The 15,197-nt window shown below is 40.3% G+C and overlaps 1 protein-coding gene across 1 annotated transcript; it reads right to left on the bottom strand.

The window, feature by feature from the left end:
- Positions 1–33: 33 nt before the first annotated feature.
- Positions 34–14,180, bottom strand: LOC138629570 (dysbindin-like). Its single transcript, XM_069713363.1, has 4 exons — positions 13,923–14,180; positions 2,150–2,302; positions 1,927–2,070; positions 34–1,481 (listed from the first exon to the last, which is right to left on the bottom strand). The coding sequence occupies exons 1-4, from the start codon at positions 13,963–13,965 to the stop codon at positions 1,246–1,248; spliced, it is 576 nt and encodes a 191-aa protein (XP_069569464.1). The 5' UTR covers positions 13,966–14,180; the 3' UTR covers positions 34–1,245.
- Between the last annotated feature and the right edge of the window lie 1,017 nt (positions 14,181–15,197).

The raw sequence follows: 15,197 nt of genomic DNA, 5'->3' as shown, positions 1-15,197 counted from the left end.
AAGATGTAAAAAAAACACAAGAAGAGATTCATGTTTAAGTAATTCTAGATTTAATCAGAAATGTATAAAACTGAGCACTAGCATTCATTTGAAAGTAAATACAGAGAGAGTGAAAAGGTAAGTGTTACACATACCAAGAGGAAGAAGCAGAGCATGATGCTTGTCAGTTCATCCAACTCAGAGTGTGTGACGACTGACTGCTTTCAGGCAGACAGGCAGGAGGACACTGCCTTCTGCTTTCCATGCCCATACACACATAAACATAATAATCACAATAATCAACCAGTACCCTTTAACACGTCACGGTTTGCTTACCAGGTTTTCTTTATAATCTAACAATGCTTACAGTGACCTGACTTTTTGATACATTTGTTTTAAGGTTATTTACCCACAGCGTGTAGTATTTGCGCAACAATCATCTTCTTTTTTTTTCAAAGACTGAGAAACTTTTCACTTTTTCACTATTTGATGTGATTCAACCAACACTATGGGGTGTTAGCTCTCTGCAAACTTCAGGTTGTTTATGCCTTCTCATGAGTTCTTTTATGAGGCTGCCCCAGTGGATTCTAGTCGTAGCAACCTGGAGCTTCCCCTGAAGCATCTTTTATAATTGCTGTCTGGATGCAGCTAAGCACTTGTTTACATTCACCCAAAAAGCTTGAAATAACCAGGAAATGTTTTGTTGACTCTCAGGGACACATGAAAACATTTTTCTTCCTTTATAGTTACAAGGAAAAAAGGGTCAAAATTGGGGCTAGAAAACCATACATTTGCATTGGCAGGACAATGTGTTGCTCTTAAAAACATTACATTTGATAACCAGAAGCCATCTTTTACCAGATTAACTCAAGTCATGCTTCATCTATTTTTCATTCCTGTCGTTGCTTTACGGTCCCACATTGTGTTAAAACTCATCAGTCATTAATTACTGGAGGTCAAAAACAAGTTACAAATCGTGTCCTTCAAAATATGCCCAAACAGGAATGGAGAATTGAAAGGAAATCTCCATATTTACAGTCCATGGAAACCATCTCTGAAACACGCACAACACGACTAACCATTCATAACTGAAAAGAAAAGGTTGAAAGCAGTGATAAGTTTGTGGAAGGCAGTCGCAGTTGAGAGGCGTGTTTCATTAACGCTCATCCCAAAATTCACTCCCGTCCCGAGCTGAGGTGTTTCCGTGCTGCAGGCGGAGATCTTCTGTGGAGAGGGTGATCCTATGAAGACAAATGGATTCTGACTTTAAACCTCATTTATCTCTGGTGACGCAGCTCTCCGCTTGACTGTGCTGGTGTGTGTGTCCTCATCGTCTGATCCGACCACAGGGGTGCCTTCCCCGTTGGCATTGGTCGCCTGGCTGTCCGAGGAGGAGTTTGAAGATGTAGAGGATATGCGTGACTTGGCATCAAGACTCTCAAGGACATGTCGAAAGGGTCCATTACTGATGGCTTCCTCATTGTTGTTGTTGTTTCCTTGGACTAAAAAGTCAGACAAAAACATTGTTAGAGGTGCAGTTGTGCTGTTATATCTCCTGTGATCCAGCCACTATCACACCACAGTTTATAACACATCCGCCAGTCCAATAGAGGATACTGTGTCAGTGTCACGTTTTGCCTCGCCTCAGGGAGAAAAGTACACGCACGTATGACCAGAGTTCATCATGTCACGAGGGTCATGTGACAGAGGTCACTTAGCAAAAATATCCACAGAGAAAGGCAGGTTGAATTTCGATGGATCAAATCCAGAAGTCCACACTTAAAGTCCTTGAGAAAGGAACCTGGATTTCTTTATAGAAACACTGACCCCATTGTTTTTTACTCCTTTGCAAGGCAAAAAGACAAGACACAGCATGCAGTAGTGGACTGGTGTATTACGTGTTTTGGCATGATGCCGAGTTGTGTGATGTTTGTTTAGTTTCCCTACCTGGCAGTGGGGATGCCAGCACTCCCTCCTCTCCCACCGAGCTGAAGAAGACATCCAAACCCTCTTGGTCAGAGATGTCAATCAGCTCCATCTGGTCCAGCAGGTCCACATTCACCTCCATAGAAGAGACGCTGCCAATAGGAGCTGCAAACAGTAGGGAGGCAATGATATTATGTCCATCTGTGTATGAATGTGTATTTGAAATTCTATCAGTCCAACTCACGTCTCTTGTAGTCTCTGATGCAAAGGTGCGCCGAGGACAGGTAGACGTCCACATCATGCTGGAAGACCTCCTCAAAGAAGCGCTGTCTCTCTCTCAGCTTGAGCTGCTGCGCTGCGTCCACATCTGGGAGCCTCTGTCCACGCTCTGTCTCTGCTGGCAATCACAATACAGGAAGAGAGATATGAGTTCACCTAAAAGTTGATACCTGGAGTTTGGAGGTCAGACGGTAGGTAAGGATGCAAACACCTCACAGACTAGTTTTCCCAGTCTGGAAGTAGGTGTGCTGGTCTGAGATCATCTGGTGGGGTACACAGAACTACAAGACCCACTTTACAGGCACATGGGGGTCAAACGTTGGTAGCCAGAAGGGGGAGACATTGAGCTGTAAATGAGACTAAGGAGGTGGATTGTTCTCTTTTGACTCTGAATTTGTTTGAATCTGGAGGAACAATAAAATATTGTAGATATAATAACCATTAGCTTCTCCATTTTCCACTCGTATTTTATTTTGTGGTTTAAATGTTGCTTTCTATGTAAACGGAAGCCGTCAGGTCGCTTGATAAATTACTCTTGTTTAAGATACCACACAATCCCATTTTCCCCTCTCACCAGCATCATTGTAATAAAGCTGAGTGCAGGTTGAATGTGAGCAAAAGCAGGGGTGAACTGCCGCAGAGTGTGACTACAAAATGTTGAGGGAAATGCTGTAAGCAGTAAATAATGTAAACATCAGAGCCTATGACTGTGAAGGAAAAAGCACTTGAAATGAAGATAAAGAGACAAACGGTCATCTCTGAGCAACAGACATTATCTGAGAACACAAAGAAAGGAAAAACATAAAAATAGATTTAAAAAAAAAAAATACAAAAACATGCCATTGAACAAGGACATTGAACATTTTCAGATACATTGAATCAAGAAAGGAGCGATGCATAAGATGATCACTTCAACTCACTTATTTGCATGCTAAATGTGAACCTGAAGCCAACAAATGGTAAACTTAAAATAAGACTAGAATCTAGGAGAAAAAACTATCCTGGCCACAGATTCAGGAGATTCTCTTTTCTTCATCAGATCAAACTATCAGCAAGAAAGCAAACTTGTTTTCAAATTAAGTTATGTTACATATTTCAATAAATATACTTATGCACTAAGAAATATTGCAATCAGATACTTAGGATCCATATGTTGCGCACTCATGAGAGTGGTGTCAGAGTTTTGCACAGCTATTACAACCTGTAGGCAGGGATTGAGCTAATTGGGTGAGGCTTTCAAGCCATGTCTAAACTGGGAATATCTAGTCTGTGTTGAGAGCAGCAGTCACAGCAGTTCTATAGATACACCAGTGAGTGATGTATTGAAACACATCCGCCTTAGGATGTTTACCAGGAATACCCGGAATTCTTGGTTGTTCCTGACAATTTCAAGAAACTAACTTTGCCACAAACTTTCTTTAATGTCCTCATGATGAGCTATAAAAACTTGATAAATGCTGCAAATTCTGCAATCACTGTAAATCCCAAAACTGCAGAGTTGCCCTAAAAAGAAGTAACAGGTGATTTGGAGTGCTGCATCAGCGCAGCTTCCCCCATGAGTCATGCCCGGGCACATGTCTGTTGTGGCGGCATGACACGAGGCTGTCACTGCAGCTCCGCTCTTCCCCTGGTTGACAGCCTGCGTCCTGGTTGCAGGGATTGCGCTGGCTCTGAAGTCACACAGGCAGACAGCTTCGGAGGGAAGAGAGGAAGAGGACAATCCAAACCCCAGGGTCCAGCTGACACCACCTATGGGCTTGCAGTACCAAGTGTAGACAGACCTCAGAAATACAATAGTGCCCAAAGACTGAAAACAAAATACATTCATGAGTTAACAATATCTGCACTGTCACATTGATTATTTATTTTGTGGGAACAAACAATGGGACTGAAATATTGGATCACATTGTGCTGATATTTTTTCTCATATTTATTCTTTCTTACCTAATCTAACAGCTCAGTTACATTTTATATGCCTTAATACTTTTTTTTAGCGTGACAACTTTTTCACAGATCCAAAACTCCACTCATAAAGACCCTGAAGTGGCATCAATACTGCTTACAGCCTAATGACTAACTTTATGTTCATCCATCAGTAACACATCATTTACTTCCTTGGTCATATGGGCATCAGTGCTTTTCTACCATGTCTTCTGTTCTAGTTTCAGGGAGAGCGGGAGATGTTGACAAAGATTTGGATCCAGGTTCTTCCACTCTTGCTTTTCAGGTCCCTAGTTTTGATCCTCTGTTATAAGGTCCAAACAAAGACAATCATAATGACAGTTATTTTTTTGGAGTCAACAAGTGTGCCTTATTGATTGTATACTTTTAAGTCAAACCGAGTTGCATAGCACTTCTTTTAATAATGTTGGACAGGATTTCACATACCAGCACCCTGGAAGTAGATTTATTATTTCTAACATTATCACTTATTTCTGCTCGTTTCCTGCTATGACCAGCTAAAATGTCTGCCGTGATAAAGGTTTATTGGACTTTCAGCAGTGCTTTGTGAGCCACACGACCCTTACAGTGTTTCTTTTTTCACATATACTTTGATGTATAAAATCAACTCACTTCCACTTTAAATAATTTCAATCACATCTTTACCAGAGACGGAGAGCAGGCGTCACTGCCTGTAGTTCCCTACAGGAGGTGATGTGATTATGATTATGCAATGCGGGAGTCTTGACAGTGCAGTCAGTGTGATTGGACAGGTGCAGCTGCCCTGCAATCTCACAAAAAAAGTGGTACCCTGAGGTGGACAGGGTATTTTTACAAGCTGGTATTTTGTTTTCCTGCATTTCTATCTGTGGATGTCTGAGGTTGTGAGTCTGTGGTACACTCTTCTCATTGCACTGTCACACAATCACAAAGGCTACTGTCTTCAGAGCCTTCAGGAAGAAAAAGGAGCAGCGCTGACAAAGCAAGACGTCAGTTACAATCAGGAGCAGTCTGTTTGATGTGAGTGTTTAGATGACAAGAGTCCCTCATTTAATGTGACCAGCTGATGACATCATGTTAGAGAAAACACTGGAGTTGTAGTGGATGAATGATTTTATTTTTCAAAACGATTGCAGACAGCAGTTAAATAGCGTGTTTGCACTGGAAAAAAATTATGACTTCCAAATTTAGCGACAGGTTTAGTTAAATTGCTTATCCTCAAGTTTTTTCCTGCTCAGTTAAACACTGATTGAGCACGGCATTGATTGTTGCTACTTAAAGGCTGAGGCCCGCTGAGAGCTAAAGGTTAGCTTAGAGATGTATGTCCTCACATTGATTTTGCCTCCCTATCCAGTTCTTTTTTCCAGTGAATCACCTTGATCGATACGGCTTCCCTAGCCGCAGACAACCCCTCTGACCTCTGATTAGCACAACTATTCACAAAGGAAAATCCTCTGTCAAAAGAAAAGCTTGGCCACAGTGTCCACAGCTGATGGGATCACATGTACAGTCTGCTGCAGCCCCTCCACAACCCAAAGTCTTTAGTTTCATACCGCAAAATGTCAGAAGGGCCCGATGCTCACAAGTGAGAGGACAGAGGGAAAAACCGCCTGCATGTATGAGTTTGACTTCATTTCTTTCTTTCTTTCTTTCTTTCTTTCTTTCTTTCTTTCTTTCTTTCTTTCTTTCTTTCTTTCTTTCTTTCTTTCTTTCTTTCTTTCTTTCTTTCTTTCTTTCTTTCAAGCTTATTCTTTCTTTTTTGTTTTCTTCCTTGCTGTCTAGCTCGTTCTTTATGCCTGTCTCTCTCTCCATCTCCCTCTCTGTCCTGTCTGTCTTCCCTCCCTCCCTTCCTTCCTTCCTTTCTCTCAGTGCCCTGGGACATGAGCAAGAAAAGGTCATAGATCAGGACTCAAGACCAGCTGGACAAGGAGAATGACTGGAACAGATGGAGAGATAGAGAGACCGAGCAGGCCGGACATGTCTGCGTGCCACTCTGCCTCCCCACATAAAGACAAACCCAGATCCTCCGCTCGGGCAGCAGAGAGAGAAAGAGCCCATTCAGAGCTAGACAAAGGCAGAGATGTAAGGGACCGGGACTGAACTGCACTCCTTAGCCATGATGCCAGTTACAGGAAATCATTTTGAATGAAGTGGACAGTGAATACATCTCATCTCAGCCAATAATTTGTCAAATAAAGCTAATTTAGCTTTACAAGCCAATGAAAAGATGTTAAATTAAAGACATGAGTGTAACTGCATGTATTGTGAGGACTCCCTGCATTATGCTTTTGTTAGATTTCCATGAAAACTGTGTCATGATGAGACAGACTTCTCAAAAGACTGACACAGCATCCAAGAAATGCAATGCATCTTCCCCACATGATAAAAGACAAATCTATTCAGTATGACCAAATCTTATTATCTAAATGCAGCACATGTTCTTGTTTGCAAGTGCATTTATGCAAAACAAATCAGGCCACCCTTTGTATCTGTCTTGCTTCTGCATGTCATGTGCCTCTTTCATGTTTTCAAGGACAGGCCTTTGAGATGCCAGTTTAGAAGCACCAACTGCACAAACAGTGGATGCAACACATTGATCTGTCAGGATAGGAGGGCTTGGTGTCACCCACAGGCTGCCATTAGCCCATCACCGTGTTCAATGAAAATGAGAGCTAACAGGCAGGTTCCCCTGTGACAAAGAAAGGGAAGGTCAGAGCAGCACAAAGCAGAGTAAACAGCCTCTCCAGATGAACCAGTTGTTTTTAGTTGTCAGAGCAGCATGAGCTAAAACCCCTCAGAAAACAGTAGTTAAACAGAAACACCAGTGGGAACCATCATTTCCTCTTCAGCGTTGATTATACAGCAGTTTGCCAGACTCTCAGTTTGATTCTCAACCAAGCTGAGGCTTTTCCTGGGAAGCTGTTTCCTTAAGCAAATGGATGAAGTCATCACTGTTTAAATGGCTCTGGTGGTGGTACATACCACCATGTGTTGCCTCAGCCTTCCCACCATTAGATTTAAATAGCGGACTGCCAAGAGAAAGTAAAAAAGCCTACTCCCTGTGCAAACAAGAGTCTCAGCACGAAGGACAAAAACGTCTTTTTCATCATCTCTAAATTAGTACAGACGTTATTACAGAAACGTAGCAATTAGCAGTTACCTGAATAAATATGTGAATAAATATTAAATTCATCACAGAAATTAAATTAAATAATTAATTACGAGATTTAATAAATGATCAAATAAATACAGAATAACAAATAAATGGTTACGGCATTGCTGACTTCTGAACACTGAGACAGACCTGAGGTAACACTTGTTTGACCACAGAGAACAGACTGGGTGCCCTTTCCATCCAAACACTTTAGTTTGTCAGAGGAGAGATATTTTATTTCTAGTGAACATGTTCCCGACTGCGACGAGAGCAAGAGAGGGTGCAGAAGCAGGGCAATGAAGGAGCACGAGGAGAGGTCAGGGAGGCAAGTTGCAGAAAGGCTAAATGGGAGGAGTACAAGCATCTATATGATGGGAAAGGGATTAGTTAAAATGTTTGTGGAGGGAGTTCTGGGTGCTCATTATCTGACAGTCTTATTTACCTTCAAGCACAACATTGACCTTAACAGAATCGGTAGGCTATTAACAGTCTACAGCTGGTCATTAGTGGATCATTGCGTTTCCAGTAATTAATAGTGTCTCAGTGATCATGAATAATGATGGAGCCACAGGCTGTCTACAGGTGGAAGATTCATCCTAACAGCAGCAGCACAGATGAAACCATTAATTGCAGCACTAATATATCACTACCATAAAAAAAAAAAACATCCTGTTGAGGGCTTCATCACATCCTGATCAGCATATACTGAAGGTCCCTGTAAGGACATTTCTCTTACGGATTTCTATTAGAGCAACTACAATTTTAAAAAATCCAATGCATTTCTTGCTCGTATATTCTTCTTTTTCGAGAGAGAAAATGCCTTGAGCTGAAATGGAACAGACAGGTGGTCACACTTGTAAAAGGGAAAAGAATATTTTTGGAGACTATAGTTGCTCTGTTTTTTCTCACTTGTATTTTTGGTTAATCTCCCTCTCTGTTATATCTCCAAAAACTGACATGTCCTGGGCTGCAGCTGCAAGGACAATGAATTATTTATGACAGCTGTTGATGTGTGTTTGAACGCCTGTTTGGTCTATATTCTCAGAGCATGCATATGTGTGTGTGTTTTCATTTGCATAATATATTTGGCTGTTGTTGCTGGGATGAAGTATTGTCCAACACCTTCTAACAACAATGACATCAGTGTTAACCCTGTCCTTCTTTCCCTCTTGATTGGATTACACTGACAATAGGATTATTTGTAGGTCAGTGGCCTGTCCCACTGCCCTGCATAGGCCCACCAGCAGACTGTCATGAGTTCTGATGAACACAAAAGGCTTCACCAGATGACAAAATACTGACAAAGCCATGTTGTACAAATCCTCTCATCCAGAAAGGCTATTAATCAAACAGTAGAATAAGATTATTTTCTATTATTGAAGAAATTCAACCAGCCATTAATGCTAAAATGTCCACTGTGTGCATCAGCAAGTTAAACACTGCATTATATTAAAGCAAATAGTTGCACTGAGTTTGCTCTGATGACTGCCAACAGACTAATAAAGGATATGGCAACACAGCTGAGCACAGAAAATCCCCTCACTGTTTTGTATGATTATGAAATTTGTAAACATTCCCTTTTCCAGTGAATGCTGACTGAATACATGCTCTCTGTCTAAAAGACACTTATTAAATCCTCACATGCTCACATGTTGCATTCTCTCGCTGCTCTCCCTGTAAAAGCCTCACTGCCTCTCCTCATATTTGTGAGGGAGGTTTAAAGCTATTTCCATCTCAGCCGAGAGAACTATGAGAAGGTTTGGACATTTTGCCTCTGTGTGTTGAGGCAGGGTAGCCTGCAGCTGCTGTATAAGCTTTGGAAGACCCAGTGCAATGTCACTATGATGTATTGTCGCACTTACAGCAAAGATGCAATTATTAGGGCCCGAACACCGAATGGTGCGAAAGCCCTATTGTTCTTCAAGGAATTATTTTTCTCGATTATTCTTGTTCCTTAAACTTAATTGCCTTTTCTGCGCCTTTAACATACTCAAAAACTCTTGAAACTTGGAACCTGTGTCAGTCGTGGCGTAAATTGACGTATTGTAGTGGTTTTGCAAGTGGGCGTGGCCAAATGGCTCACTAGCGCACCCTAAACTGCACATAGTTTTACCTACATGCACGAAATTCGGTGGACATGTAGACCTAAACTTAACATGAAGTCTGCCATTTTTAATTTAGTTGTCATTTTGTATGATTTTTTTGTGCTATTTCTGACGACATGCTATAAGTATGACTTCCGTTCAAGTTATGGCAGGCAACGCAATAGGGATTTGCATTTTCCTGCATTAGTAATAACCTAAAAGTAAAACATGTCGTCCTAATTATTGACGACTAACTTATGCATATAGTCCATGATGTAAAACGGACGACATGCTATAGTATGAATCTTTTTGTTATATTTTGGACGACATTATAGCTTTTTTCATATTTATGACACCATAAAAAAATGTTTTTGACAAAGTGCTATGCTATGACGACATGTCATAGGATTAGTTTTTTTCATATTTTGGACGACATGCTTAGTATGACTTTTTTTTTGTATATTTTGGACAACGTGCTATAGTATTACTTTTTTAGATATTTTTGACAACATGCTATAGTATGACTTTTTGGTCATATTTTGGATGACATACTATACTATGACTTTTTTTTCCATAATATGGATGACATATTATAGTATGACTTTTTTTTCATATTTTGGTAGACATTCTATACCACAAATTATGACAAAAAAGTCATTCTTTGGACGACATGCAAAGTATGACTTTTTTTTATAATTTCGACGACATGCTATAGTATAGTTTTTTTTCATATTTTGGAAGACATTTCATAGGGTGACTTTTTTCATATTTTGATCGACATGCTATTGTATGATTTTTTTTTCCATAAAGTTGCACAAAATGCTACAGTATGACTTTTTTCATATTTTAGACGATATACCATAGCGTGACTTTTTTCATATTTTGAACGACATGCTATTTTATGACTTTTTTTTCATTCTTTGAAGTATGCCCCCGACGTGCAGCATGCGAGGGCCGCATATCACTGTTACAGTTTTAATTACTGAATATTTTCACAGTGACAAAAAACAGAAGTGATCAATTTCAAGTATAACTGAATTTAGACCAATATTAAAGCCGAACTCGAGCTCATCTGATATGTTGTGTAACTGTAAGCTCAACTAATGTCTCTTTATGCTTTGGGGTTCGTTATGTTTGAAACAAATTTTTTATTTCTTTATTAAAGTTGGCGAAACGTAATACTCCACTGCAACTGTAATAGAACTGTATTTCTTGTTTATTTTTGATAAACTTGAAACTGAAATCGCCACACATAAACCAATTAAAAATGTCTGTTATTGTTCTCATTTCCTTGATTAATCCTGTACAATAAACTACATCTAAATGTATATATAGTATATTGTACATATATAGTCTATACTGTGTATCCTTCCAGAAGCACTTCATGAGCTTTCCTGCTGTAGCTGATTCCTCACTTTGGGGTAGCAGGAACGTGTTGCCAAGGCAACAGACAATGTCATCACCATTCAAGTATTTTATGGTGAACATGTGCTTCCATCATATACAAAAAGTAACATTAGCATTCAATTGTAATGTGTCAAACTGATCAATGTATTTCCAATATCCACCATCTTTTTGCTCTGTTTTTGGTCTCCTCCAACCCCTGAGAAAAATACCTCACTCACTCATGTTTCCCAGCCAGTCCCACACTTTGTCTGCCGTTTGAACTGAGCAGTTTGTGAGCAGTCGGTCTTTATATCTAAGGACTGCAGCTTTATGCTATTTTTATTTCATATATAACCTGTCAGAAAACAGACAATAATGCCCACAACAATTTTCCTGACCTTAAGGTGAAATGTTAACTCAATTGTTTAACTAACCAATCAACTCTAAACCCAAACAAATTTACTAGAAGAGACTCTAACCTGCAAGAGTTTGTTTTTAGTGTTTTGACTGTGACATAGATGATTATCTTCTGCTGATGGATTAACACATGAATAGTTTCAACTCTTGGTTAGACTTGAGAGAGTGAATGAAACTAGTAAAGCTACAGCTTTAAAACCAAAATAATGATCTAAACACTACGTGGAGGTGAGGGGAACGGTCAGGTTACATTCCTCTGCGGGATACCAGCCATCCCACAACACACATAGTCATTCAATACACTGTAGATGTGAAACAATCTATACAGCACATACATATTACAGCAGCTTCAATTTCCCACGTTTTTCTTGGATTGTCAGGTGAATCAGTTTTCTCCCAGCGACATCTTCTCCCCAGTAAACAAAGTGATTAACTGACCAAACAAATGATTTTGTGTCACATGCTTTACACATTTGGAAAGAGTATTCACATGATAAATTACTGCTGTCTCTCTTTGTAGGGCTCTTGGCACTCATTGTATGCCTGAAGACATTTTACTCTCTATGTGCACGGAGGATTCAGCTGAGCAGTGAGTAGATGGATTTGTAAGAAAACTAATGAGGAGCTGGTTTGAGTCCCCAGGGCTGCACAGCTTAGACTGTTGAATTGATAGGAATCTAATGCAAGCATCCATGCAAATATGTTGGTATAATAACACACAAACACACATTTAGCATGTGTAGCGTGAGGCATTGTTTGTAATAGAATAATCACTGTTATCGCATCATGTGAGGTCCTTTCACATTGGTGAGCAATGATCATGCCAGTATTCTTGTTGAGCATAACATGTTACTTTGTGGTGTCTGTGGCTTTGCTGGAAAAAGACAGCAACCACCAATACTTAAAAAATAAACTCTTTTGTATATTATTGTTATTGTGTGTTATTGTGTAACATCTATTAACATGACAGTGCCAGTATTAGTCAATATAATTAAACCCAAATCCAGTCAGATGAAACTTTACAGGATCTTTACAGAACTTTTAGAGCAGGCTGGGTAGCTGTTTTAACTTGTTAACATAGGTAATGAAATAAAAAAAATTAAGCAAATGAATAAATTGTTCGCCTATAATGAGTCTTTTACAGAATTTGACAGCCATTTTGTTAAAACCCTCTATTTCACCAAAAATAACCCCGGCGTGTTCAATAGCTACTGCTCTAAGCACTCAAAAGAATCTCTTCTGTAGGAAGAGGTTCAGAAAAACACCTCTATATATTTGGGCTTACACCCTCTTCAGGTTGTTGCATTTGGTCCTATTTGTCTCTCTTCTAGCTTATATATTGAGATCCAATGAGAAGCAAAGCAACATAGCAGAGATGCACACTGTATGAATCCCTCAGAATGTGATCAATTATGGGTTACAGACAGCACATGATAGGGATTTCTGCCCCTCTAATTTGCTCATTAAACAGCATCTACACCTCCTCAGTCTTATCTGGGTCAGGCCCAATGGGACTAAGCAAAAAAAAAACATGGAGAATAGAAACAATTCCTTATTCACTCAATACACATGTATCTGTAGCATGCTCTTAACAGCTGGTCAGTCCATCACTCCACAGCACACCGGCTCTCTCTGGCACTTTCCCACAATGATCAAAACAAGACAGAGTGAACTACAGGCCTGGGCAGAGCAATAGATGGGATATGTCTTCTCTGGAGTCACAGCCCTGATCCTTTTTAGCCTCATGAAATCAGTGATCTCAGTGGGACTAATTCAATTTTGGGTCCTATCTGGATTGTCTGTGAAACAGGTTCCAGACCCCGTTGCAGTGAGTCAACTCTGATGAGATCTGCAGGTGCAATCCCATTAGAAATAAGAGATCTTTCTCTGGAGCTGTGTGGTGGCCCCAATCCAAGCTTTCCTAAGTGTGTGTGTGTGTGTGTGTGTGTGTGTGTGTGTGTGTGTGTGTGTGTGTGTGTGTGTGTGTGTGTGTGTGTGTGTGTGTGTGTGTGTGTGTGTGTGTGTGTGTGTGTGTGTGTGTGTGTGTGTGTGTGTGTGTGTGTGTGTGTGTGTGTGTGTGTGTGTGTGTGTGTGTGTGTGTGTGTGTGTGTGTGTGTGTGTGTGTGTGTGTACAGTAATACATCCCTATTTCTCTGCACAGTGTGTGACCTATTCACTTAGAATTAGTGAACATTACTCAGGGTGATGATTCAACATTCCTGTCTGATTTCTGGCTGGCACAGCACTTGGACCAGTCACTTCAGGCAGCATCAATACAATGGCACCTATTTAACTAACCAGCTGAGCTGTCACACCGGCTTTACCATCATATCTGACACACTCACCCACAGACACACAGTTCATGCCTCCTAGTGACACAGCTGTAAATACATTTTGTTCAAAAATAGATCAAATGCAAAGATAGTATGCTAATTTTTACATTCTCTTCACTTGCTTGACACACATTTGACTACTTTGAACAGTGTTAAACGCTGTTAAGCTGTTAAAGAGGACAAATGTAGATTAAAATAAAAACAAGTGGCGGCAATGGTTGGGTTTAATTCAAATATATCATTGAACATCATAGACCCACAGTTGAGCCGAACAGCACACACAAACTTGCCTTAAATGTTCAGGCTGAGTGTGTTACTTGCTTCTTACAACCAAATATGGAGAGGAATGTTAGTCTCTCTTAAGTCCTGCTTTATGTCTAATAACGTTTGTTAATAGTACAGAGGAGCTTTAGAATCACTTACAGGGCAGGCGTTTGCGGTGCAGGTTGGCTGATGAGGAGCTCATGTTGCTGGAAAGTTGTCAGCTACAGTCAGTCAGAGGTGATGAGTTTGTGGTGGCTGGTCAGCCCTGTGAGAGTTCAGCAGAGAGCCTGACGAGCATCTCCAAGCTCCTCCGCTCACTCGAGGTGCTCCGGGGGGACTGATGCAAACTGCCACCCTGCTGCTCTCCTTCCCCACGTGGACTCTGAGCCACTTGGACGAAAGGCAAGAACAAGTTTGTGGCTCTGTGGAGATGGCCAGCTCACCAATGACAGGGAGGAGGGAGGAGCTGAGGGAGAGCAGCGGGGAAGGGATTGAGAAGAAGGAAGGAGGGATTTTATGTAACGGAGTGGAAAATACCAAGGAGAGACAGACACATGCCTTTGTTATTTTTGTCTTCTAACTCCCCCTCCCTCCCCCTTACCTCCTCCCTTCCTGTCTCTTGTTCCCGGTCTCCATTTTTTTTGTCTGAGATTTAAACCTTCTCTCTCCTGCTTCACCTTCAGGGTCAAGTGACTAGAAAATGTTACAATATTAGCTACAGAACTTATTGTCGTTATTTTCAATTATCTTTAATAATGATTGAAATAGCACTGATGTCTCTGAACAATTTAAAGGCTTTTGCAGGTTTTGTTATTAAAAAATAACAATGTATTCCCTCACACAATAATACATTTTGAATTCTGAGCAAAAAGTGGATTTTCTGAAATTTTCTAAATAAAATTAGACCTTTAAAAAAAAAAAAAGTATAATCATTAAGTGTCTTTTTAGACTCTCTAAAATATATTTAAAGGAATTTGCTGGTTAAGTTGCTCTCTGTTTTTTTCTTTAAAAGTGTTGAAATCTATTGTCAAGGGAAAAAGAAATACCGTAATCATTTCTCACCAGAAAGTCACATATACTACATGTGAATCAGTCAGGAAAGTAACTTTCAGACTACAGTGTGATCATTTCTGTATCTTGGACACCATCTAGTGGGCAAGAGGTGTCAGTTCCAGGGTCTCTGAGCAGCAGTTGATAATTACACAATATTTTCGTGCAAAGGCTTCACAAAGCAGAATTACATCATTGCCTTTTTCTAAAACAGCACAGGCATAGTAGAGAGGCTTTTGAAGAGCGTCTTGTTTCAGATACATGCAAGAAAAGGTACTGGTGTCAGTCACGACAAGAATCTGTACCATCAAGAGCCAAGGGAGCTCGTTAATCATGTACAAAAATGATGATCAACAGAACATGTATATACATATATTCCTTTAA

The sequence above is a fragment of the Brachyistius frenatus genome, unplaced genomic scaffold (assembly GCF_029030835.1).
Source record: "Brachyistius frenatus isolate BFR_SWC_R1_liver_20210118 unplaced genomic scaffold, ASM2903083v1 Contig_4, whole genome shotgun sequence".
Classification (NCBI taxonomy): domain Eukaryota; kingdom Metazoa; phylum Chordata; class Actinopteri; family Embiotocidae; genus Brachyistius; species Brachyistius frenatus.
The sequence above is the reverse complement of the archived record's forward strand: the minus strand, read 5'-3'. Positions and strand labels throughout refer to the sequence as shown.